The 24,774-nt window shown below is 45.8% G+C and overlaps 1 protein-coding gene across 1 annotated transcript in view; it reads left to right on the top strand.

The window, feature by feature from the left end:
• Nucleotides 1–24,774, top strand: part of LOC129354284 (netrin receptor DCC-like) — a 147,921-nt gene that overhangs the window by 44,717 nt on the left and 78,430 nt on the right. Inside the window, 6 exon segments of the mRNA XM_055023786.1 lie at nt 4,928–5,275; nt 15,017–15,250; nt 15,253–15,303; nt 16,387–16,534; nt 17,236–17,372; nt 23,970–24,124. Coding sequence (XP_054879761.1) covers nt 4,928–5,275; nt 15,017–15,250; nt 15,253–15,303; nt 16,387–16,534; nt 17,236–17,372; nt 23,970–24,124 — 1,073 coding nt within the window.

The raw sequence follows: 24,774 nt of genomic DNA, 5'->3' as shown, positions 1-24,774 counted from the left end.
CAACGTTTTTCTGTATGAAGTGACTTCAAATCCTCTGGCGTCTGGCAACAAACGCAACTTTTATTCCAAAAAGTAGCAACTTGCATTTCTAAAAGCGAAGAATCAGATCTATTTCAAAAAGAAGCTTTCAACAAACTACCAACAATTTATTTTAAAATAGCAACTTTCATTTAGAAACTTTACAGATTTAGTGACTTTATTTCGAAAAGCAACTTGCAACAAACTAGAAACTTTGTTTTAAAAACTGAACGAGCAACTAGAGACAAATCGATCAACTTTCTTCTGCATTGTGGGAGAAAACGGCGAAAACGTGAACGCACTGATCGCACTGATATCGATTCGATAAATAATGATGTTCTGTGATCCTAAATGGGGTTTGTCTGTGAATGAAATTTATAAAGTGTTTTTTTTTTCTTCCTGGATATCCGGCCGGTAAGAGCTGCTGCAGCAGTTGCTGCTGATGATGCTGTTGCTGCTGCTGTTGATGCTGCAGCTGCTGATGTCATTATTTTGGTGCAGAAAATGACGGTGTAGTTTGTGAATCATCAGCTGATCTTTAACGCCGCGGCGCTGAGTGAAGCGGATCCGCCGGGTCTGATGGATCCTCACGTTTCCTCTGAGCTCCACATCAGAAGCGTTTAATTATTGCCGTGTGTAAACAGCCAGTGGAGTTAATTTAATTTACACAACAGAAGAAATGGGCTGGGATTGACAAGTGTTCACACTCTCACACACTCGGAGTAATTAGCAGCGAACACAGCGGGCCGAGCCGGCCGGGCTCATTAAGGACGACTGGCGGAAATACGAGAGGAGAAACGGAGAGAACAGAAACCCAAGTTCACCGGTACCGGCTACGCATCGGTACCGATACTGATGCGTAGCCGGTACCGGTACCAGATACACACACTCTTGCTGCTCCTCCGTTCCAATCCATCTGGTTCCATCTGGGTCCATCATCCGGCCCGTTGCTCAGTTGCTCCAGCCAGTTGCTCTGTTCTGTTGCTCCGTTGTGTTGCTCCGGCCCGTTGCTCCATTGCGTTGCTCCGTTGCGTTGCTCCGTTGCGTTGCTCCGTTGCGTTGCTCCGTTGCGTTGCTCCGTTGCGTTGCTCCGTTGCTCCGGTCCGTTGCTGCTGCATATGAAACGCTGAGCCGTCCTGCTGCTGCCAGCTTCAGTCGCTCAGCAGGAGGAACCAACGTTACAACGAGAAACGCTTCAACCTGAACACCAATTAATGAAAATCTATTTTTCTAGAGCTGAATATTTAGCTTCACTGTCAATTTTAAGTATTTATCTATCAGGCAAAATTGTTATTTTTAAAGTAAATATGTAGTTTTATTCTGAACATCATTTTGTTCCAGTGTTTGTTAGGAATCTCCATTTTCAGCGTCAGTGTCAGGATACACCGTGAAGTTAGTTTCAAAATTAGTTAGCAGGCTAACTCACTTAGCTTCAACCTAGATTTCCTCATAGATGCATATTTTATCATTTCAAACAGCAAATACATGTAATATGTATTAATCACACAGTGGAAACTGTTTTGATGCTAAAACCAAAGTTAATATCTACAATCTGCCTTGTTGGCTCTTGATTCAGCTTTTTCCTTCCACTTGATTTCTAAGAATGTTGTCATAATTTTTATATTTTCTGAGAGGTTTTCATTCTCTATGAGCCATATTAATCAATATTACAATAACTAAAGGCTTGATCCATATAATATGAGGTTCATTTCGGGAATGTGAAACAAAAACATGAAACTTTTCCACGATTTGCTCGTATTCCCAAGACGTCTGGACCAGAAAATGTGAAACTCCCTCAGAAATCCAGGAGTGGAGCAGCAAACCAGGCATTGTACAGAAACTCATTCTGCTTTTTCCCCTACAGTCCCTAAAATATTTAAAAGGGCTGCAAGAAAATCAAAAATCAAACCGAAGCAGTAACAGAAAAGATTGTCTTCAAACATGAAGTGAAGAGCAGCTCAATGTTTCAGATGAAATATGAAGAAACGGCGACAGAGAGTGATAGCATCAAACTGCAGGACGAGGAGTACAAGGGCACGCTGCCCAGCTGTGTGTGTGTGTGTGTGTGGGTGGTGGGTGTGTGGTGTGTGTGTGTGGGTGTGTGGTGTGTGGTGTGTGTGTGTGTGTGTGTGTGTGTGTGTGTGTGTTGTGTGTGTGTGTGTGTGTGTGAGCAGTGGAAGTGAATACAGATTGAGCTGTCAGGAAAGTGATTTACTGATAGAGGGAGGCGGAATCAATAAGGAGGAACTATGAAGGAAAAGAGAGAGGAGAGAGGAAGGAGGGATGAAGAGTGAAGGAGGGATGAAGAGTGAAGGAGGGATGAAGAGTGAAGGAGGGACGTCTGTGATTGGACGCTGAGGTGATTTATCGCGGCGCTCTGAACCTGCAGACCTGCTGTTTAATATTGTTGTCCTGGGTTTTCCCATAATGCCTTGCAAAATAAAAAAATCCAGCTGCTCAAACATCCAACGTTTCAAAATACGGAGAATTTTGCACTTTCAGTTACAGAAACAAAACTAAAATAACTGAAAATGCTCTGCATTATGGCGGCCTATTAGGACCAAAAATCTTATAAATTTACAACAAAATAATCAAGGAAAATTAGGAAATTTCTGAATTTCAAAATTGCCTGAAAAAATTTCAGACATTTTTATATTAATCTGAGAAATTATCTGGAAAACAGGAGAAAATTTCAAAGTCTCAGAAATTAGAAAACTTACCAGAAAAAAGTTGGAACTAAAATTTTGGATTAAAAAAATTTCAAAAGTTAAATATTTTTGACTTTTCAAACCCAGAAGTTTCTCTTTTCTTTCTAGAAGTTTTGGTGGATGTTCTCTACATATTTTGTAGCATTGTCTGTAAAGTGGGGTCAAAGGTGAATGCTGATAGGGGTCAAAGGTTGATTCAGAAGACAGAATCTGTTTCTGTTCCCTCCATCTTTAAAGATGGCGTGTTTGTACCGCCTGCCAGCGGAGTCGTGATCCGGGTCGTTCCCTTCCTCCTCTCAGCCGTTACAGGGAACGCTGCCGCCGCTGCGGCGCCGCCGCTTTGACTCAACAAACCGGCTCTCTGATCACGATGAAAGGCCTTTTAGCAGCGCTGACATCAAAGAGCCGCCTCTGCCTCACATGGCAAGAAGCAACAAAAGCCCATCATGACAGAAAGGAAAGGCTCTGGGGGCCCGCTCTGACAGGAACGCAGAGTTACGGCCCTGCGGAGCGTCTGGGTCGGGCTGCTGGAGTAAAACTCAGCAAAACCGGAAAAGTTAAGATTCTGTTTAAAAACAACAAAACTGCAGAGGTTTTACTTCAAAGCCTCCAAACATTGAAGGTGTGAGGAAATATTTAGCATTGGATGTCAGCGGTACCGGCGCCGGTCGGACCGGACCGGACCAAGCTTTGAAGTCGACTCCTCGCTTCCTTCAGAAGTCCAATCCTTGCATCATGATGTTGGTCTGCGGCCGGCGTCAGCGCCGACGAGTCCAGACGCAGCAGAAAGATAAACGGGTCTGGGGGGTTCTGGACGGGTTCTGGGGGGTTCTGGATGCGTTCTGGACGGTTCTGGACGGGTTCTGGGCGGTTCTTGACGGTTCTGGAGGGTTCTTGAGGGGTTTTGGGGGGTTCCGGACGGGTTCTGGAGGGTTCTTGGGGGGTTCTGGACGGGTTCTGGGGGTTCTGGAGGGTTCTTGGGGGGTTCTGGACGGCTTCTGGAGGGTTCTTGGGTGGTTTTGGGGGTTCCGGACGGGTTCTGGAGGGTTCTTGGGGGGTTCTGGACAGGTTCTGGAGGGTTCTTGGGTGGTTTTGGGGGGTTCCGGACGGGTTCTGGAGGGTTCTTGGGGGGTTCTGGACAGGTTCTGGAGGGTTCTTGGGGGGTTTTGGGGGGTTCCGGACGGGTTCTGGAGGGTTCTTGGGGGGTTTTGGGGGGTTCTGGACGGGTTCTGGGGGGTTCTGGAGGGTTCTTGGGGGGTTCTGGACGGGTTCTGGAGGATTCTGGACGGGTTCTTGGGGGGTTCTGGACGGGTTCTGGAGGGTTCTTGGGGGGTTCTGGACGGGTTCTGGAGGGTTCTGGAGGGTTCTTGGGGGGTTCTGGACGGGTTCTGGAGGGTTCTTGGGGGGTTCTGGACGGGTTCTGGAGGGTTCTTGGGGGGTTCTGGACGGGTTCTGGAGGGTTTTAAACGGGTTTTGGACGGGTTCCTGACGGGTTCTGGACGGGCGGCCATTCATTCCTGCAGCACCTAGACGGTCAAAGGTCACTGACCAGAGAGGAACACCGCTGCTAACGCGCTAAGCTCATTTTTAGCTTAGCATGTTTAGCTTCCTCTAAATATGTTTTTTGTCTGTTTTGTAAACTTTCAGTTGAATAAAGTTTGACGTCTTTGTTTTGGTTTGAAGCTAAGAACGCTTCAAATGCTCTTATTTTGAAGGGTTAATAGAAAGTTTACCGCAGTTCAGATTCTTCTCACATTTTCTCTCTTTTTCCCCAATAATTTAAAATAAGAAATGCATAAGAAGTTAATAAAATGTAAGTCTAATATCTAATGGCCTCAGAGATAATGAACATTATTTCAGGATGAATTTGGTGCTTGATTTTTCTAGTTAGCCCTTTAGCATTAGCTTCCGATAAGTACAGTGTTGTTTTAGCTTCTGTTGTTTTTATCCTCCAAACTTATTTAACATAAATATTTTTGCTTAACCATTTAAAGAACATTAATGATAATTACTGAGTTCCAGTGCTAGTTCCTTTCTGTTGATTGGAGGAATGGTCTAGTCAAAGTCTGGTTCCTTCCTCTGGGTTTGTTTGCAGAAACATAAGTTGTGATGTTGGAACCAAATGGCTCCCAGAGTTCAGCTGGTTTTGTTGTTGGTGGAATCGTCTCTGATGAAATGACGCCCCTCTTCCTCTCCTCCAGCCTCCGACGCTCCATCCTCTTCCTCGTCGCCCGGCCCTGGCTTCGTGGACTTGGCCTTCACCGTGGAGCCCCAGGACACGGTGACGGTGCGGGGCGGGGCGCTGCAGCTGGACTGCCAGGCCCAGGCGGGCTCGGCGGGCCCCGCCTCCATCACGTGGCGTAAAGATGGCGTCCTGCTGAGCGCGGTGGTGGACGAGCGGCGCCGGCAGCTGGAGAACGGCACGCTGACGGTGCAGAACGTGGTGCACTCCCGGCACCACCGGCCCGACGAAGGGGAGTACCAGTGCCTCGCCACGCTGGACGGACTGGGAAGCATCGTCAGCCGGACGGCCAAGGTCACAGTGGCCGGTGAGAAAAAGGCCGCCATTTTGATTGGTTGTTAATCTGACCGCAGCATATTACTGAAACAACACGCTAACCTTCATGATGCTATGTTTATTTCACAGCAGCCTCATGAATGTCAGGATCATGAACATTTCCAACATGGCCGCCATTTGTTACTTTTTAAAGCCAAAAGTTGCCATAAAATTTTCCCCATTTTTATGATTTGGACAAACTTTATGACATCATAGCAAAACCAGAAACAGAGGAGTTTCTCACAGCAGTCGTCAGCTGGATGATGTCTCTGAATGGTTAGCGTTAGCATCTGCTCATTTTATTAGCAGTTTAATGTTAGCTTCTGCTAATTGTTTTATGTTTAGCTGTTAAATGTTAGCATAGCTAATTTTATGTAGTTAGCATTTTAGTGTTAGCAGTGCTAAGACTCTGGTTTAGTGAATTAGCGGTTACTGAACCTGTCCACAGCACTAGCATTAGCTGCTGCCCATTGTGATGTAATCATGAGTTCTCCACTGCAGCCACGGCGGCCATCTTGAAAAATGATGTCTTAAAGAAAAAGGAAACACAATCAATCAATCAATCAATCAAATTTTATTTGTATAGCACATTTCAGCTACAAGGCATTTCAAAGTGCTTTACATCATAAACACAAAACACAAAGGCATGCAACATAGAATAAAATACCAAGTTTTTTTTTTTTTCCCTCTCTTTTCCCTTTCTTCCCCCTTCCCTTTGACACGGAATTTAAGCGCCTGTTACCGCCGGACTCCGCCGTCCGTTTAACCACGGGTATTCGCCGGGCCCCGTTGCCCACAACAGGAAAAAAAATAAATAAATAAAATAAAAAATTACATACATATCCACAAAATCAAATCCATACATATTACATTTCAAATGCAACTCTAAACAGGTGCGTTTTTACTTGAGATTTGAAGGAAGTCAATGTTTCTGCTGTTTTACAGTTTTCTGGAAGTTTATTCCAAATTTTTGGTGCATAGATGCTGAAAGCTGCTTCTCCTCTCTTGGTTCTGGTTCTGGGGATGCAGAGCAGAACCAGAACCAGAACCTGAGAGTCTGGAAGGTTGATACAAACAACAGCTGATCTTTGATGTATTGTGGTGCTAAACCGTTCAGTGATTTATAAACTAACAACAGTATTTTAAAATCTATTCTTTGAGCTACAGGGAGCCAGTGGAGGGACTTTAAAACTGCTGTTATGTCTCTATCTTCCTGGTTTTAGTGAGAACAGGAGCAGCAGCTTCTGGATCAGCTGCAGCTGGAGGATTGATTTGTTGGACAGGCCTGTGAAGACGCTGTTACAATAATCAATGAGACTAAAGATAAACGCATGAATGAGTTTCTCTAGATCTGGCTGAGACATTAGTCCTCTAATCCTGGAGATGTTCTTCAGGTGATAGAAGGCCGACTTTGTAATTGTCTTTATGTGGCTCTGGAGGTTCAAGTCCGAGTCCATCACTACTCCCAGGTTTCGGGCTGATCGCTAGTTTTTAGTTGTAATAACTGAAGCTGTGCATTGACTCTAGATCTATAGCTCTAGATCTATAGCTCTAGATCTATAGCTCTAGATCTAGAGCTATAGATCTATAGCTCTAGATCTATAACTCTAGATCGTTCCTCTTTAGGTCCAAAAATAATGACATCAGTTTATTTTTGTTCAGTTGGAGAAAGTTTTGGCACATCCACACATTTATCTGCTCTAAGCATTTATTCAGTGATTGGATGGGGTCAAAGGTCACCTGGTGACATCATAATGTAGAGCTGTGTGTCATCCGCATAGTTGTGGTAGCTAATATTATTTCCTGTTATGACCTGAGCTAGTGGGAGAATATAAATATTAAATAAGAGGGGTCCTAGGATTGAACCTTGGGGTACCCCACATGTGACCTTTGACCTCTTTGATGAGAGGTTTCCAATTGAAACAAAGAAATCCCTGTTCTTTATGTAAGATTCAAACCAGTCGAGCACCGAACCGGAGAGTCCGACCCAACTTTCAAGTCGATTCAGTAATATGTCGTAAGCTGCACTGAGGTCCAACAGAACCAGCACCGTGGTTCTGCCACCGTCCGTATTTATATGAATATCATTGAATACTTTTACGAGGCCAGTCTCCGTGCTGTGGTGAGCACGAAAACCAGACTGGAAAGAGTCAAAGCAAGACCAAGAAATTGTGTCATTTCTATGGTCTGCATTGACACCAACATTTTGAATTAATTGCAGTGGTGGCCATCCTGACAAATGTCCATTATTTTGAATCTTTAGTGGCGAGAGCTTCTTCTTCTTCTTCTTCTCCTGTTTTTAATCAACCCAGTGTTTGCTGAGCTGGTTTTTGAGTTGCCTGCTGGACAGTTGGAGGTTTTCAGGTGAATTTCTCTGGATGTTTCTGCTGATTCTCGCCACACCTTGACCCGCCCTTGGCGGTTCTGCTGCTTCACGTCCTGCCGCTGCTTCTCTGCTCATATTCATTTAATAAAGCTGAAGTAACTCACCTGTAATGTAATTTACAAAGTGCTGTGCGGCTTCAGATCAATACCGGTTATGCAGCGCATTAGCAGACAGCGGCGCGGCGGCTTAAGAGCATCTCTGTGGTTCGGCTGCCGTTGGAGAAACATCTGGACCAGGTGTGGAGAATAATCCCCAAACTTTTCACCTCTGCAGATTCACATCAATCCGTTTATTTCCAGCAGGAATGTTTTCCGACGCGCAGCCTGTCTGAGCAGCAGAGGAGATGCAATGAGGTGGACAGTAATCCCGGAAAATTAGATTTCGAAGCGTTACGTTATTACAGCACGTATTTTAAAATAATCTGTGATGTTTCTGTAATCTTCTACTGAACATCCTCTTGTCTCCACACTGAGGCGGAGATAATCTCCTGGATTTAGGAAGACACTGGGATTCTGACTGACGGAAAACCATTCTCTCTTCTGTTCTGTTCTCTAATCTTTTCTTTTCTTTTCTTTCTCAGCCGTTCTGCTGCAATGAGCTGCGACAGGAAGTTAGAAAAATGTGATTTGTAGAAACAAAGGTTGGTTGAGCTTGTTACTGCTTGTTGGTGAAGGTTGCTCAGAAAATGCTCCAGAGGTTGACTGGAGCGTCAAAGATCTCCCTAAATCTCCGTTTTTATTTCTGTAGCTGAAAAGGAAAAGTTGGTTTATTGTTTTTATCTTTGTTTTGGTTCAAATTGTGACGTTTTTCTGTAAATCTGTTTAATTCAGCCATATTCATCCTAGAACCTCCTCAGTGCTGCCCTCTTGGTGTTGAACAGAGGTACTGTTGATGTTTACGTATCTGTGCCACGCCCCCTGGTGGTGAGTCAGCAGGCGGACCAGTTAGCATTGCTAGCATTGATCAGCTTATCAGTGTGATTGACCAGTGATGTGGACCAAAGTGGACTGACTGCAGGTGGTTGACGACGCAGAGCTTAAAAAGTCTTACAGTTATTAAAGATGGCTGCTAACGGCGCAAAACCACAGAAGAAGAAACGTGTCAAGGCTGCAGGTGAAGCTGTGTCGTGATCAGATGCTGTTTAATAACTAAACCTTAAAGCTGTTAGAAGATATTATATGACTTTAAAAAAAAATTTAGTTTTGATTTCAAAGCGTGTTTTTGTGACTGGACTCATTAAAAGAAACACTGCAGGCGAGGCCACATTTCTGTAACTGAGCCTCAGAAAGCATGTAAAATGTTCAAACACACACACACACACACACACACACACACACACACACACACACACACACAGGGATGCTTAAACAAATTAGTTGTTCCTAAATGACATTCACGTCACACACATTACAAGGCAAAATGCTAATTAACAAGAGAGGCTTAAAAATTCAATTAGCAGTCTGCTGGCTGGCGTGTTGGAGCCTCTGTGCCCAGAACGGAGCGTAAACTGTGAATTAATTAGAAACTCTGAAGGCTCAGAGAAACCAGACAGGAGATAAGACTGAGCAGAACCAGAACCAGAACCGAGGAGTGGAAGCTTCCTCGGTCACAGGCTGAAACGGAACCGGAAAACACGACGAACGTCTCCAAACGACAGACGAAGAGACGGCGGCGCTGTCAAAGTAAAATCTGAAAAGTGTGGGCGACATTTACTAGCGCCCTTCTGGGTCAGAAATTTCTAGAACCAGATCCGGCTGCAAGTCTCTACAATCAATTTTCAGATCTTCTGGATTTAGGTCTGGACTTGACTAGGCCACTCATGTCTATAAACATTACCTCCATCAACCTTCAGTCAACTCCAGCCAGCTGGTTGGGAATCCAGATCCTGCTGGAGTCCACTCCAAAGCACGAAGTGGACTACAGCGCAGGGCATTCTGGGTAATACAACCAAAACAAACATGCTAGTCTGGCACTAGTGGGAGAAATCGTTCCAGAAATCCTCCAGCCGCTGAATTCTGATGCCTCCATTTTGTTTCCATTTGGTGAAGAAGGAAGTTCTGCTCAAAAAGCCAACAGAGCATCTTACATTCCTCGTTTGCAAAACCATGAATTATTCTTCTTGCTCTTCACAGTTATGCAGTTTCATGTTGAATCCCAATGAAACACAACAAGGATTCTGGATTGAAAAATAAAGAAGTTCAAAGGTTGGAAAGTTCTCCTGCTCTCAGCTGCAGCATTTTATTCATAAATCTGCATTCATTTAACATATGTAGCCACTTTTTGGGAGTTTTTCCTCCAAACCACTGCAGTGTTTTTCCACCATGACCTCCTTTCCTTCTGTGCAAAACTGCTTTCAGTCCAACTCAATGACAACTTGTTCATGTGCTAAAACTCAAAGTCTTGGCCTTAAAAACTGTCCTCGTTAAGTTCCTGAATGTACTGCCGCGGTGCTGGACGGAAACCAGCTTTCAGTCCAGCCGGTGGCTAATTAGCGGGCGACTCGGAGGATTCGGACAAATCCTGCTTAATGGCAGCGAGGAAATGTGTGGCTTGACCACCAGACGTGGATAATAATTGGTCCCAAGGTAAAGAAGGAGGAAAAACCATCCCACAAATCCCTCTAATGCTGCTGCCTGCTGGCCCGGATTTCCATCTTATTAGCAGAGTCGTTCTTTAATAAAGATGAACAAAGATGCAAACTAAGTTCATCACAAAAACAGAACAGCTTCTGGCTGCTTTCTTTTTAGACAGAGTGGAGCTCAGTCTGTGGCCCCCTAGTGGTCAGCAAGGCACTGCATGTAAACAAATGGTCATCTGCTCCAACATGAAGTCAAAGTGCTGAGCAAGAAAACCTGAAATACTGATGTTAAAAAAGCACCAAGAGGAATTCACATCATTTTTCACTGATGAAACAAACTCAACTGGAAACACCAAGAATGAAAGCAGCTGATTGAAGAAGGAGGACCAGAGAATAATGAAAACACCACAACAGTTAATGATCGTCAGCCTGAATGAGTCTGAGAAACCTTGTGAAGCTATAAAAAACACCTGCAGCCACTGCTTGCTAACTTCATCAAATCTAAAGTTTGCTGATGAGACTTGAAGCGAGTTTGGTGACGGCGCCACGGCCTCCTCAGTGAGCGGCTGCTGCAGGCGCAGCGTGATGCACACACAAACCGACAGCGACGCAACTGCATAATTCACATCAGCGTTCCCGTCGCCTCACATATGTGATGATGGCGGTGGGCGACCTTGGATCCCTGGGCTCTTCTGGTTCCTCGCTGCAGCAGGAGGCGCTGGTCCGTTCGGAGCTCAGCCTCACAGATTGCTTCTGTCAGGGTGGGACAGGAAGCAGGAAGTGATTCAGAGCCTTCACAACAAAAGCCAGGAAAAAAACCAAACAAGGTTTTACCTCCTTTCATATCAAACACTTTACAGCAGCGAATCAAACAGCTGCTGCATTGAAACAGACATAGGAATCATTTCTAACTATATATCTATAACTATACCATGTTGTTACTAAATAGAACCTGCTAGCTAATAGCACCATTAGCCTTGCTAGCAGCTAGCTTGCCATAACAAGAAATCACTATATTTATTTTGTCTAAGAATTGTAATAGTGTATATGTTCTTATAAATATTCTGCTTCTTGATTGCATTGTTAGCTATGTAAGCAGCTAGCTGCTAGCTTGCTAAACTAAAGTGGTTTAGTGTAGAATTGATTTATTATTTTCAAACTTTATTGTATTTTAGTTTGAAGACATAAAATGGAAACATGTGCTGCGTTCATGACATAAATGTAGACGCCCTGCCTGGTGACGATATCAACAATTAATAAACTAATTGAGCTTTGAGTTAATAAAATCACTACAGACTTTAAAAGTGATATAAATATACATTTGGTTGGAGTTTCAGTTTTTAAATGAACACAGTTTAACTCCTACACATTATGAATTGAATTCTAAGTATCTGGAAGGATTTGACTTGAATATTTAACAGATTTACCCTTTAGGGAAAATCACATTAGAAATATGTAACTATTTGGTTACATCATCTTTATTGACTCAGTGGTTGTAGTTACGTCTTAATCAGAATAAAACGGTGGAAATGTTCTTATCTGGAATAAATGAGGACACCAGATTATGTTCATAAATTATGTTTTTAAAGTGCAGAAGCTGCATTAATAATTCAGCATCTGTTTGATGAGCGCTCCGACTTTCCCAGCTGCTCTCGCTCATTCTTATATAATCTGTTTTGTTTGACAAAGTTTGGAAAAAGTTATAATAAATGAATGAACTCCACTTTTTGTTAATGAGCGTTTTAGATCATTAGGAACTTACAAATTGAATTTTATTTCCGTTAAATTTTTCACTTTAGGACGGCGTCTCTGTTGGGACAAACAGCTTAAACTTTGAAATTAAATTTCTTTCTGTTAATTTTTATGCCATAATCAGAGCAAAAATCCTTTCAAGTTTCAATGGTTGTTATTTATAAATGGAGACAGAAACGTGTTTTAATTGGTTTCTCTTACTTTGCGCCTGCAGACTTTCCAAAACTTTCCAGCTGCACCTTAAAACTTGCATCCCAGAACTGATGAGGCATTTTTATTTTCATTAAACTTTTGGATTAAAATGATTAAAATCTCTTCAACTGGAGCCACCTTGGCTGGACAGCAGCAGATTCTGAAACCTTTGGAGTAAATTATGAATCCTGCAGTGAATCTGAAGTATTATTTCTACCACAAAAGGAAAGTTTATGTTAATTTTACATGATTAGAAAGAAAATAAAACATTAATCAAAAGAACAAATTACAAAAGCAAAGTGAGGGAAAATGGTGGCGGGTTGGAAGACTGACTGACGTTTGGTTCTGGTTCTGATCCAACAGCAGCAGATCTTCAATGTTTCCTGGAAACGTTGTTCAGGTGACAGAAGGCTGGTTTTCTAACCGTCTTTATGTGTCTCTGATTGTCCAAACCCAGATTTCAGCTGTAATGACTGTCTTGGGATCGTTTGTGTGAAGGTTCGGTTCTGTCTCGGACGGGTTCGGAGTTATCTGGTGACGTTTTGAAGCAGAGCGCTGCATCATCTGCGTATCTCAGCACAGTGTTGCTGCAGCCTCAGTTATCTTCATTTCTACGACTTGTGGATGATTTTCCCTGAATGTGTCTGAAACTTTCCAAACTTAAACGCGCTGCCTGTGTTTTGTGTTGCCAGTAGAACTGAGAGTTAAAGCCTTAATGGTTGTTTCCGAATCAACAGAAATGGAAAAGGAAGAAAACCGTTAATAAGACACAAGAACTGCGAGGTTCCAGTGAAGACGAGCGGCGAGGGAGGAGAGGAGGTTCCTGCATGTGATGAAGGATGCAGAGGGTTGGTGGGATGTCAGGAACGCCTGCAGGGAGCGTCTAAAAGAAGATTACATGAAAAAAACAGACATTTAATAAATAATTTAATGGAATAATAAGCAGCAAAACGTTGTACCCTTAGTCATCTTTCTAATCATGCTTCCTGCTGCTTCCTGCTGCTTCCTGGCAGTCGTGACATTTCTGCGAGTCCTGCTTTGGTTTTAAAGCAGCTGCTCACAGATAGCAGACACATTCTGTTTGCCAGGAACTCATTTTGATGGAGCAGCCTGGATAAATGGAAAGCCTGTCAGATTTCATTTTTCCATTAAACGCAGTCGCATCGTCTGCTGGTTTTTTCATCAGATCTGATTCAATCACTTCATCCTGCTTTAAATCTCGCAGGAACACGGAGAAGAAAATAAACAGCTTTCATTAAAGTCCCGGCGCTCGGATTAATCTACCTGGAGACGCGTGTTGACATGAAATGAGCCGAGCGAGGCCAGCTGTCGACCCCGCCCACGCCGCTTTCTGCCGCCCGGTTCCGTCTGGGAGTCCGACCCGGCCGGCGCTCCGGCCTCCAGCTCTGCCTTTGTTATCCGCCTGGTTCTGACCCGCCTCACCGCTGCTGCGGCTCACTGCGGCAGCAGGAAGCAGAGACCCGTTGTGCCAGATTCACATTTTTGTGATTCTGCTGCTCTGAAAGCTGCAGACGCTGCAAACACAAACCGACCAAGAACCTTTTGACTAGTTTCTGGTTCTTGAAATGAGACAAAACTAACTTTCTAGTAACTTTTCAGTAGCAGCTCCAGAATATTGATGAAAAAGTAACAAGTAAGAGTTCCTCTGCAGATTATTTCATTTATAACAATGGAGAAATGTTTTACAGTGAATTCATCTGCCAATATTAACACATATTCACTTAAACTCACATTTCCTATTGAAAATGTAGTTTCACTAACAATAAGCTATTTTTACCTTATCTCAGCTGCACTGAAATATTTGCACTAGAAACTGAATTAAAATACTTGATAAGATTTTGTTGTTTTGCAGTGCAAGCACTAAAAAACAACAAACATAAAACAAACATTCTGTTTGTTTTATGGCAATAAATTTGCTCTTTTTGGTGTCTGGAAAATGAGCCACATCAAAAATATCTTTAAAAAAAAATCTTAACGGTTCCGTCTGTCTCCTGGTCCGATAACGGTTCCGTCTGTCTCCTGGTCCGATAACGGTTCCGTCTGTCCCCAGGTCCGATAACGGTTCCGTCTGTCTCCAGGTCCGATAACGGTTCCGTCTGTCTCCAGGTCCGATAACGGTTCCGTCTGTCTCCTGGTCCGATAACGGTTCCGTCTGTCTCCTGGTCCGATAACGGTTCCGTCTGTCTCCTGGTCCGATAACGGTTCCGTCTGTCTCCAGGTCCGATAACGGTTCCGTCTGTCTCCAGGTCCGATAACGGTTCCGTCTGTCTCCTGGTCCGATAACGGTTCCGTTGTCTCCGGGTCCGATAACGGTTCCGTCTGTCTCGGGTCCGATAACGGTTCCGTCTGTCTCCTGGTCCGATAACGGTTCCGTCTGTCTCCGGGTCCGATAACGGTTCCGTCTGTCTCCGGGTCCGATAACGGTTCCGTCTGTCTCCGGGTCCGATAACGGTTCCGTCTGTCTCCGGGTCCGATAACGGTTCCGTTTGTCTCCGGGTCCGATAACGGTTCCGTCTGTCTCCGGGTCCGATAACGGTTCCGTCTGTCTCCTGGTCCGATAACGGTTCCGTCTGTCTCCGGGTCCGATAACGGTTCCGTCTGTCTCCTGGTCCGATAACGGTTCCGTCTGTCTCCGGGTCCGATAACGGTTCCGTCTGTCTCCTGGTCCGATAACGGTTCCGTCTGTCTCCTGGTCCGATAACGGTTCCGTCTGTCTCCTGGTCCGATAACGGTTCCGTCTGTCTCCTGGTCCGATAACGGTTCCGTCTGTCTCCGGGTCCGATAACGGTTCCGTCTGTCTCCAGGTCCGTTGAGGGTGATCGTCCCCACCGACTCGGTCTCGTCGTTCCTCGGCGATACCGCCCTGCTGCGCTGTGAGGTGTCCGGCGACCCGAGGCCCGTCATCCGCTGGCAGAAGAACCGGGAGGACCTGCCGCTCAGCTTCCAGCCTAAGTCCCGGCTGGCGGTTCTGCCGTCCGGGTCGCTGCAGGTGAGCCGGGTCCAGCCGCCGGACTCGGCGACGTACCGTTGCCTGGCCGACAACCCGGCAGCACCAGAACCGGGACGGACGCCGAGCTCCGAGTTCTGCCAGGTAGGAAACGGACTCAGGTTTCCTCCAGTCGGTTCTTTCATTTGGACCTCTGCGGTTCTGTAGAGTTGGGCGGGTTTACTCAGCGCCGCGGCCGTCAACAATGAATGTTGCTGAGTGAAGCAGAATTCTGCTGACGGAGCTGCTGCAGCTGACGGAGCTGCTGCAGCTGACGGAGCTGCTGCAGCTGACGGAGCTGCTGCAGCTGACGGAGCTGCTGCAGCTGACGGAGCTGCTGCAGCTGACGGAGCTGCTGCAGCTGACGGAGCTGCTGCAGCTGACGGAGCTGCTGCAGCTGACGGAGCTGCTGCAGCTGACGGAGCTGCTGCAGCTGACGGAGCTGCTGCAGCTGACGGAGCTGCTGCAGCTGAGAGAAATCTTTCTACTCTAATATTCTGCTTCACTCAGCAAACTGATTGAACATAATAACTGTGAAAATAGCAAGTAAATAAAAACTGAACCATCAGAAGGTTCTGCTGACCCCACACATGCTGGACACAAACTGTTTAGCCTTTTACCTGCAGGGCGGCGCTGCAGAGTCAGTTCCATGATTCATAACTGCATTAATTCAACTTTATTCTTCATATACATATTTATAAGAATAACTGGTGTTTTTGTTTTTCATATGTAAAATGTCTGGAATATAAATTAATTTGCTGTTTGTGTTCAGAAACTTTTTGATTAAACTGGATTCTGATAATACTGCCAGAAATAAATTGACCTCAAGCAAAATGGAGGAAATAAATAATTAAAAAGACATGAATACGTAAAAAATTACAACAGAGCATTTTGAGCCATATTTAAAAACATTACAAGAATAATATGGCAAAATATGAGAATAAAGTTTCAATAAAATGAAAATAAAGTCATAATATTGACTTTATTCTCCAGTTATTACCACTTCAGTCTAATAATAATATAACTTTATTCTTATTATTTGTTTTGATAATATGGCTTTAAGACTCTGTCATGTAAAATAAACATGTAAATATTTATTTAAAAATCATCTGAATATGAATCTGAACTTTAAGCCACAGAATCAGTGATGAGTTGTGGACACGTCTCCACTTCCTGTCTGCGTTTCAGAGCCTGGACTCAGCAGGAACCTGCAGTTCCTGCAGCGTCCGTCCAGAGTAACGGCCCTGCTGGGAACCGACGCTGTGCTGGAATCCGCCTCCGGATACCCGACGCCCAGCATCCAGTGGAGGAGAGGAGAGGAGGTCATCCAGAGCTGGTGGGTCAGAGAGGCGGACGGTCTGAGCCGCGTCCAGCTCAGTGGAGCTAAATTCATTATTTATCAACAGATGAAGCTGAAATGAAAACATTCGCTGATCAGCTGATGGATCCAGAAGATAAATCTGTTTCCAGTCTGACTTTCCTGCAGCTGGTGGAGAAAAACACTGAGGAGACATTTTAGTCTCCACATATCAGGTTTACATGTTTGGACATGAAGCTGTTAGCTTTAGCATAAAGTGTGAGTCAGTTTCAGACTAACAAAGATTCAAACCGTGTCTATAAATTAAAACCTTATTCATTTTCAAACTCTTGTCAATTTTGTGGTGGCAAAATTACTATTTACTCCATGGAGTTTATTTTTCTCAAGAGACTTTCTGAGACGAGCCTACCGCTAACTAGCTGCTAACTAGCTGCCAACTAGCTGATAACTAGTTGCTAACTAGTTGCTAACTAGCTGCTAACTATCCGCTAACTAGCTGCTAACTAGCCGCTAACTATCCGCTAACTAGCTGCTAACTAGTCGCTAAATAGCTGCTAACTAGCTGCTAACTAGCCGCTAGCTTGCCGTTACCTAGCCGCTAGCTAGCTGATAACTAGCCGCTAGCTAGCTGCTAATAGTCATGCTATCGGTAAAGCGGAGGCTCGCTGCCCTGCAGAGTTAAAGCGTTTTTAATGTTCTGGTTCTGGTTCTCCTTCCAGGAACAAGAAGTTCTCGCTGCTCGCTGGCAGCAACCTGATCATCAGAACCGTCACCGACGACGACTCCGGCGCCTACAGCTGCACGGCCTCCAACAAGAACCAGAACATCACGGCGCAGGCGGAGCTCAGCGTCCAAGGTGAGCCGAGCAGAACCAGGAGAACCTGCAGAACCTCGACTGAGAGGTTCTGCAACCGGGTCGACCAGAACCAAACGCTGTTTCATTCAGGAGGTTCTGAGGAATAAACCATTCGCCGACACCAGCAGAACCGGGTCGATGGTACCAACCCAAAAAATAAATGTAGAAAAAACTGGAGAAAAATATTGAAATGAATTGGATGAAAAAATGAACAGATTAAATTCGATTCATACAAAACATAAAATTGAAAATGAAAAATTTGAAATAAAATATTAAATTCATGAGTGGATAAATTTTATTTACATAAAATCAACAATAACTTTTGTTGTGAAGCAAAGTGAACCTGATTCCATGTAGTGAGCCGTGCAGCGAGGCAGGAGGCCTGCGGGGGCCTGAGGGGGCCGCGGCCCGCAGCATGACGCCGTGCTGCGCCGCATGACGCCGTGCTGCGCCGCATGACGCCGTGCTGCGCCGCATGACGCCGTGCTGCGCCGCATGACGCCGTGCTGCGCCGCATGACGCCGTGCTGCGCCGCATGACGCCGTGCTGCGCCGCATGACGCCGTGCTGCGCCGCATGTTTCCAGCTTTAATCTGAGGCAGCAGACAGGAGGAAACAGTCGGCAGCATCAGAATCTGTTGAAAGAGCTTTAATTCATAAATGAAAACACAAATTGTTGCCGACAGCGCATCTGTTCTCCTGTTGCATTAAAATCCATTTCCTATCTATATTTCATCTTTTATGATACTTAGCTCTGACTCCTCGCCGGTTTTCCTCTACGACCTTGCTCTCCTGCACGGAGGCGTCATTCTGCCGTAATGAAGGTTTGGGACGTGATTCCTGGGAGCGCCATCAGATTTCCATCTGCCGCCGTAATGAGAGGCGGCCATGTTTGTTCTGAGAGCTGAAAGCAAACAGGAGCAGCTGCTGTTTGTTCACCGAGAGACAAAACTGATGGCTCACCTGCAGGCGCCGCTGCCAGCCGGGACAGCGTCCCACTGTCTCTCAGTCCTATTGCGTCCCACTGTCCCAGTCCCATTGCGTCCCACTGTCTCCCAGTCCCACTGTGTCCCAGTCCCATTGCGTCCCAGCCAGGACAGCGTCTCACTGTCTCCCAGTCCCATTGCGTCCCACTGTCTCCCAGTCCCATTGCGTCCCACTGTCTCCCAGTCCCACTGTGTCCCAGCCGGGACAGCGTCCTACTGTGTCCCAGTCCCATTGCATCCCACCTGGGACAGTGTCCCACAGTGTCTCACTGCATCTTGCGTCTTTGGCTCCATATTTTACTAAAGTAAAACAGAAAGAGACAAAATGTGGGATCACATCTGTCCGTTTGTCCTTAAGTCTTAAAATTAGGACCATAAACGTCTTAATTTTTGAGATATTTAAAAAAACTGAAAAGTAATTTGGCCTTAAATAATTTATTCCCAGTTAAGCTAACTGGCTAAAAGCAAAAAGCTGTGATAAACTGGCCGCTCGTTATGTTAGCTCTTTGCTAAGCTAGTTCGGCTAACGTTAACAAAAGCTAGCTATATGTTTATGGACACAGCATGCTAGCTGGCATTCCCTTCAGAAGCTAGTTAGCTAGTTAGCTGTTTTTAGCTGTACGTCCAGAGTTTTGTCCAGACTTTGTTTTCATGTCGATTCATTTCTGCTGCAGGCAGAAAGAATCAGGCTGAGGAAACACAGACATTAAAGTTCTGGCTGTAGACACAGAGGATCCTCCAACAGACTCATGGTGGCATTAAAAAGCCTTAAACTGGACTTGCTGGGACCAGTAGATGGGCTGTAATGAAGCTGTCTGGTCCGGGTCAGAACCGGCCGGGTTCACTGAACCGTCCTCATGTAGAAACACAAGCTGCTGTGAAATGAGCCTGATTTCAACCAAACTGCTTCCAGTTTGTCTTCAAACAGCACAAAGAAATGATGTGAACAGACTCTGATCCGTGCATTTAAATCATGTTTTAATCTGACGTGTCGGAGCGTCCGCTTGTCATAACGGGCCTCCAGCGTCCAGGAGGAGCCGCCTGCGGCGGCGGCGTTCCCGTCGCTTCTCTCCAAACCGACGTCTGCAGATCGCCACTGCGACGCTGATGCATGGGATGTGCGCGCTGCGACTCCGCAGGGCGTCGACCATCATTGCATGATTAGGATAATAAATGTTGCTTTCCGTGGTAACGAGCGCATCCCGCCTCATTAGCCGCTTCCTGTTAGCAGGGCTAATGAACGGCGAGGCGGGCTGACTCAGCGGCTCCGCCATCCGTCATTCCCCGCCGCCGTCAGCATTCCGGCTGAGTTTAACTCCAAATCCTCTGGTGACACCAGACATGCAGACGGACCCGCCTGCAGCACCGGGACCAGAACTTCAGATGATCGTAGTGAAAGAGACTCGGCTCGTCTACATGGGAACCAGAGACTTACAGCACTTATTATTCACATGAAACACTTTATTATTCACATTTACAGCATTTATTATTCACATGAAACTGTCCAGGTTGAATGCAGGAACCTCTGAAGTCCCAATGCAGCTGCAGCTGCTGCTGCAGCAGCAGCTGCTGCTGCTGCAGCTGCTGCTGCTGCAGCTGCTGCTGCTGCAGCTGCTGCTGCTGCAGCTGCTGCTGCTGCAGCTGCTGCTGCTGCAGCTGCAGCTGCTGCTGCAGCTGCTGCTGCTGCAGTACCAGCAGGGAATGTGCTTCATATCAGACTTTCATTCTGAATGGACATAAAAATCACAATTTAATCAAATGTGAATCCAGTTTTATTCAGTTTCTGAAATATTTGATCCGACTTTTACGTCCTGATGTTCTGCGGTTCTGATGCTCTGCGGTTCTGATGTTCTGCGGTTCTGATGCTCCAGCAGAAACATAAAGAAATAATCAAATTCATCACCGCAAAACTATTTCAGCCACATTAAAAACAACATGAAAGAAGCAAATAACAGATTTTAAATAAAGTCTGTGATTTGGCCTAGTTCAAGCACATATCCTACCCTGTTTAATTTGGATAAGGAAGGCTAACCTAATGCGTCTGGAGTGGCCTAGTCAAAGCCTGAACCTCGGCTTGGTTCTGCTGAAAATCTGGTTTCCTGTTGGATTAAACTGTAATTTCTACCAGGAAGACAAATTAGATATAATCCAGAAACTCCAGAGAAACGACGAGGCGGTCCATCCGGATTCGGATCCGATCAGAAACAGACGGATCAGAACCACCAGAACCTCCAGCTGCAGGTTAAATCTGGGCCGTCTCTCTGGTCAAAGTGTTTAATCCCTGCAGCTGCAGCAGCAGCTTTTGCTCTTTTTTCCTTGATGTTTTATTATTTTTTAACTCTGCTGCGGTTTAATGCGTCTCCATGGAAGCTGATGAATCAAATCAAACCGGCCAATCCTTCGCCTGTAATCTCATAATCCGGGATTGAAACTCTCTGGAGTCACGGAGGCAGACAAACGGGAACTCTTCGCTCCTCGGCGTCAATATTATAACAACAGCACAACAACAGCAGGTCCTGGTTTATGAATTGAAGTTTATTGATGTAACAGTCTGTGTAGCAGCAGCAACAGGAGGGGGAGGGGCAGGGCGTTCATTTATGAACAAACATCTTTTTGATTTAGTTTCACAATTTAATTCCAGTTTAACTTTATTTCTTGCTGTTTTCTCCACATGAATCATTTCATTTTACTTTATTTACCCAAATTGATCCTGTTTTTATCCCGGTGTGGTTCTGGTAGCACGGTGGTGGCGGTGCAGGGATGTGGGCCTCCAAGTGGATCACGAACCGTTTCTGCTCGGTGTCAGTAAATGTTATCAGAGTGAGCGCTCTTTACCTGTGAGGATCTCTGAGCAGAGTGAGTCCTTCACATCTGAGTGAGATTCAGACCATTAACCCTTTCACCGCCTGACGGACAGACACCCTGTGTGTGTGTGTGTGTGTGTGTGTGTGTGTGTGTGTGTGTGTGTGTGTGTGTGTGTGTGTGTGTGTGTGTGTGTGTGTGTGTGTGTGTGTGTGTGTGTGTGTGTTGATACACTTAATGACTAATAGTTCCAGCCGCTGGTTTGAGTGCAGATATAAAAACCTGCTTAAGAAATTTCTGCTGGTGTGTTGGACTGTGTGTGTATGTGTGGTTGTCCTTCACTGAATGCTGGTGTCTTACACACACACACACACACACACACACACACACACACACACACACACACACACACACACACACACACACACACACACACACACACACACACACAGCAGATGTTCATGGAGCTGATTTCCATCTGAATGCAGAGTGGAAGTTATTAGCGTAGCATCACTGATAGCTTTGTGTGTCTCTCTGTGTGTGTTTATCTGTGTGTGTGTGTGTGTGTGTCTCTCTGTGTGTGTTATCTGTGTGTGTGTGTTGCAGTTCAAAGGGAGGATGGTGGTTCATTCTTTATGTTTTCAGCGTTATCTCGTCATTTTTACCGTTATTATTCCTCATTGTGAGGCGATGAACTGCAGACAATGATCCTGTTTAACTCAGTCAGAACCTGGTCCTGGTCCCGGTTCTGGTCCCGGTTCTGGTCCTGGTCCTGGTCCTGGTCCTGGTCCCGGTTCTGGTCCCGGTTCTGGTCCTGGTCCTGATCCTGGTCCTGGTCCCGGTTCTGGTCCTGGTTCTGGTCCTGGTCCTGGTCCTGGTTCTGGTCCTGGTTCTGGTCCTGGTCCTGGTCCTGGTCCTGGTCCTGGTCCTGGTCCTGGTTCTGGTCCTGGTCCTGGTCCTGGTCCTGGTTCTGGTCCTGGTCCTGGTTCTTGTCCTGGTCCTGGTTCTGGTCCTGGTCCTGGTCCTGGTCCTGGTTCTGGTCCTGGTCCTGGTTTTAGTCCTGGTCCTGGCTCTGGTCCTGGTCCTGGTCCTGGTCCTGGCTCTGGTCCTGGTCCTGGTCCTGGTTCTGGTCCTGGTCCTGGTCCTGGCTCTGGTCCTGGTCCTGGTCCTGGTCCTGGTTCTGGTCCTGGTCCTGGTTCTGGTTCTGGTTCTGGTTCTGGTTGCATGTTACTGGCAGCTGTTCCTGCAGGAAGCAGCAGCTTTATGGTATTTTTATTTTGGCATCAGAACAAAGGCGATGATGTAAATGACATCATCATTGTTCTGTGAAATATTAGATTATTTATTAGTAAACGAATCATTTTCTTCTAATTTTACTTTTAAAAACAAAAATGTTGATTTGTATCACCTCTGACAGCTCGAATCAAATTAAGGTCTTGAAGTGTCCTAGTCAAAGTCTGGACTTGCGTCTAATGCAGATGCTGAGCAGAGGAGGTGAAAGGTCATCACGATGATGCTAACCCTTAAAGCTGCAGTACGTAGCTTTGTCTGCATGATGAGACAGATGATCTACACGCCTAGAAACAACCAATCAGAGCCAGGAGGCGGGGCTTAACGCTGTCAATCACCTCTGAGGCGCATGAATGCTAACTGAATAGCCACTGATGACGGTGAGTCGATCAGAAGGAAAAAAAAAAACTTTTTCCTCCTCAGAGATTAGAATCGAACATAAAAATGAAACTTTAGCAGCAGCGTCGTGTTTTCATCGTCTTCCAGTAAACAGTTAAAAACTGAAACATGTTTGATTTAAATGCAGAGCCTGGCAGCATGAACTGGATGTTAATAATAAGGCGGTTGTTGCTCCAGAGCCGCCCCGGTTCCCCGCGGCGCGCCGCCTCGTGTTTATCCCTGTTCAGAAGCGACGTGCTGACAGTCGGCAGACGTTCCGTTGCTGTCAGGAAGGTTTTGACGCTCGCGCCGCCGCTGGAGCCTTTCAGCCTGACGGGGCTAAAAATGGCCGCCGCCTCACATCTCCTCTCACCGACATGAGCGGAACCTGGAGGTGACACCTTCGGCCTGTTTGCAGCCTACTGAGCCGCGCGACACCTGAACGCCCCGCCCCTCCCCCTCCTGTTGCTGCTGCTGCACAGACTGTTACATCAAACTGATGGAAACTCATGTTGAACCCGGAGATGTTCGGTTCAGTCTGTGGTTTTTCCACCTCAGGAAAACTCTTGAGGCGATCAGAGCAACAGAACGTTGTTATCTAACACAATCAGATACTGTTACATATTTTTACTGAAGTAAAAACTTAAAATATCTGTCCAAGAAATTACTGAATAATTATCTACTGAAGTACTGATCAGTAACTGATCAAATGATCAATCATTTAATATTTAAAATCTATCTTCAGATGGACCAAAATATGAAGTTAAGTGAAAATTTTATTATTTTAGGGACAAAAATGACAATAATTCATAAAATAACAAAATCAGGCAAAATACTTTTTTCCTAATCAGTTTTTAAATAAAAACTTTTGAAACTTTAACAGAAACTGCAGGAGTTTCTGCAGGTTCTGCAAATAGGGCATGATTATCACCGCTAAGCCCCGCCTCCTGGCTCTGATTGGTTGCTTGTCGTTAGCACGGGGAGAATCAGACAACTTAATTAATGTCATCATATGTTTCATCAAATGTAATGAAATATTAATAAATTTTGCAGCCTCAGCAGAAATAGACCTTCCTTACGGCAGCCATCTTTTGTTTGTGTTGGTGAATGCTGCCCTCTGATTGGCTGCCTGTTTGTCGCAGTTCCTCCTCAGTTCCTGAACTACCCGACCAACAGCTATGCCTACGAGGCGACCGACATCGAGCTGGAGTGCGCCGTGACGGGGAACCCGCTGCCAGCCGTCCGCTGGATGAAGAACGGAGAGGAAGTCATTCCCAGCGACTACTTCCAGATCGTGGTGAGTTCCAGTCCAGATTCTAGTCCAGGTTTCTAGTCCAGGTTCTAGTCCAGGTTCCAGTCCAGGTTCTAATCCTAGTTCTAGTCCAGGTTTCAGTCCAGGTTTTGGCCAGGTTCCAGTCCTGTTTCCAGTCCAGGTTCCAGTCCAGGTTCTAGTCCAGGTTCCAGTCCTGGTTCCAGTCCAGGTTCTAGTCCAGGTTCTAGTCCAGGCTCCAGTCCAGGTTCTAGTCCAGGTTCCAGTCCAGGTTGCAGTCCTGGTTCCAGTCCAGGTTCTAGTCCAGGTTCCAGTCCAGGTTCCAGTCCAGGTTCTAGTCCAGGTTCCAGTCCAGGTTCTAGTCCTGGTTCCAGTCCAGGTTCTAGTCCAGGTTCCAGTCCTTTTTCCAGTCCAGGTTCCAGTCCAGGTTCTAGTCCAGGTTCTAGTCCAGGCTCCAGTCCAGGTTCTAGTCCAGGCTCCAGTCCAGGTTCTAGTCCAGGTTCCAGTCCAGGTTGCAGTCCTGGTTCCAGTCCAGGTTCTAGTCCAGGTTCCAGTCCTGGTTCCAGTCAAGGTTCTAGTCCAGGTTCCAGTCCTGGTTCTAGTCCAGGTTCCAGTTCAGGTTCTAGTCCAGGTTCCAGTCCTGGTTCCAGTCAAGGTTCTAGTCCAGGTTCCAGTCC

The sequence above is a fragment of the Poeciliopsis prolifica genome, unplaced genomic scaffold, assembly GCF_027474105.1.
Source record: "Poeciliopsis prolifica strain line A6 unplaced genomic scaffold, Auburn_PproV2 SCAFFOLD107, whole genome shotgun sequence".
Classification (NCBI taxonomy): domain Eukaryota; kingdom Metazoa; phylum Chordata; class Actinopteri; order Cyprinodontiformes; family Poeciliidae; genus Poeciliopsis; species Poeciliopsis prolifica.
This window is presented reverse-complemented; position numbering and strand designations above follow the sequence as displayed.